The following is a 336-nucleotide window of genomic DNA, read 5'->3' on the forward strand; positions in this document are numbered from 1 at the left end:
GCAGGTGCTGTGCACTGGCTGCTCGGTGGTGCGGGCCGGCGGGAAGGGCTGCTGTGGCTACGGCTGCTGCGGGAACCGATGCCGGGTAGGGGCCACACGGAAGGGGGGGAGGGAGGATGTCCAGTGGGTCAGGAGGGGCGCAGTCCGGTCGTTGGAGAGGCCCCGGTGTCTAGATTCTGCAGGAAGTGCTGCTTGCCCTGTTTGGCTTCCAGGCAGCTCTCCAGTCAGTGGGGGGGAGGGAGAGTGAGGTGGTCCCCGGGCGCAGGCCTGCCGGGGGGGGGGGGGGGTCCCCGCCCTTCCGAGCCCTGCTGCCTCCTCCCCCGCTGCTTCCGTTCC

General features: G+C 71.1%; 1 protein-coding gene across 1 annotated transcript in view; it reads left to right on the top strand.

Moving 5' to 3' along the window:
- The window catches only part of TM4SF5 (transmembrane 4 L six family member 5), a 3,324-nt gene that overhangs the window by 1,330 nt on the left and 1,658 nt on the right, over nt 1-336 (top strand). The window contains exon 2 of the mRNA XM_015427911.1: nt 5-85. Within this exon, the coding sequence (XP_015283397.1) occupies nt 5-85 (81 nt within the window). The remainder of the gene's footprint in view (nt 1-4; nt 86-336) is intronic.

The sequence above is a fragment of the Gekko japonicus genome, unplaced genomic scaffold, assembly GCF_001447785.1.
Source record: "Gekko japonicus isolate JY-2015 unplaced genomic scaffold, Gekko_japonicus_V1.1 scaffold761, whole genome shotgun sequence".
Classification (NCBI taxonomy): Eukaryota; Metazoa; Chordata; class Lepidosauria; order Squamata; family Gekkonidae; genus Gekko; species Gekko japonicus.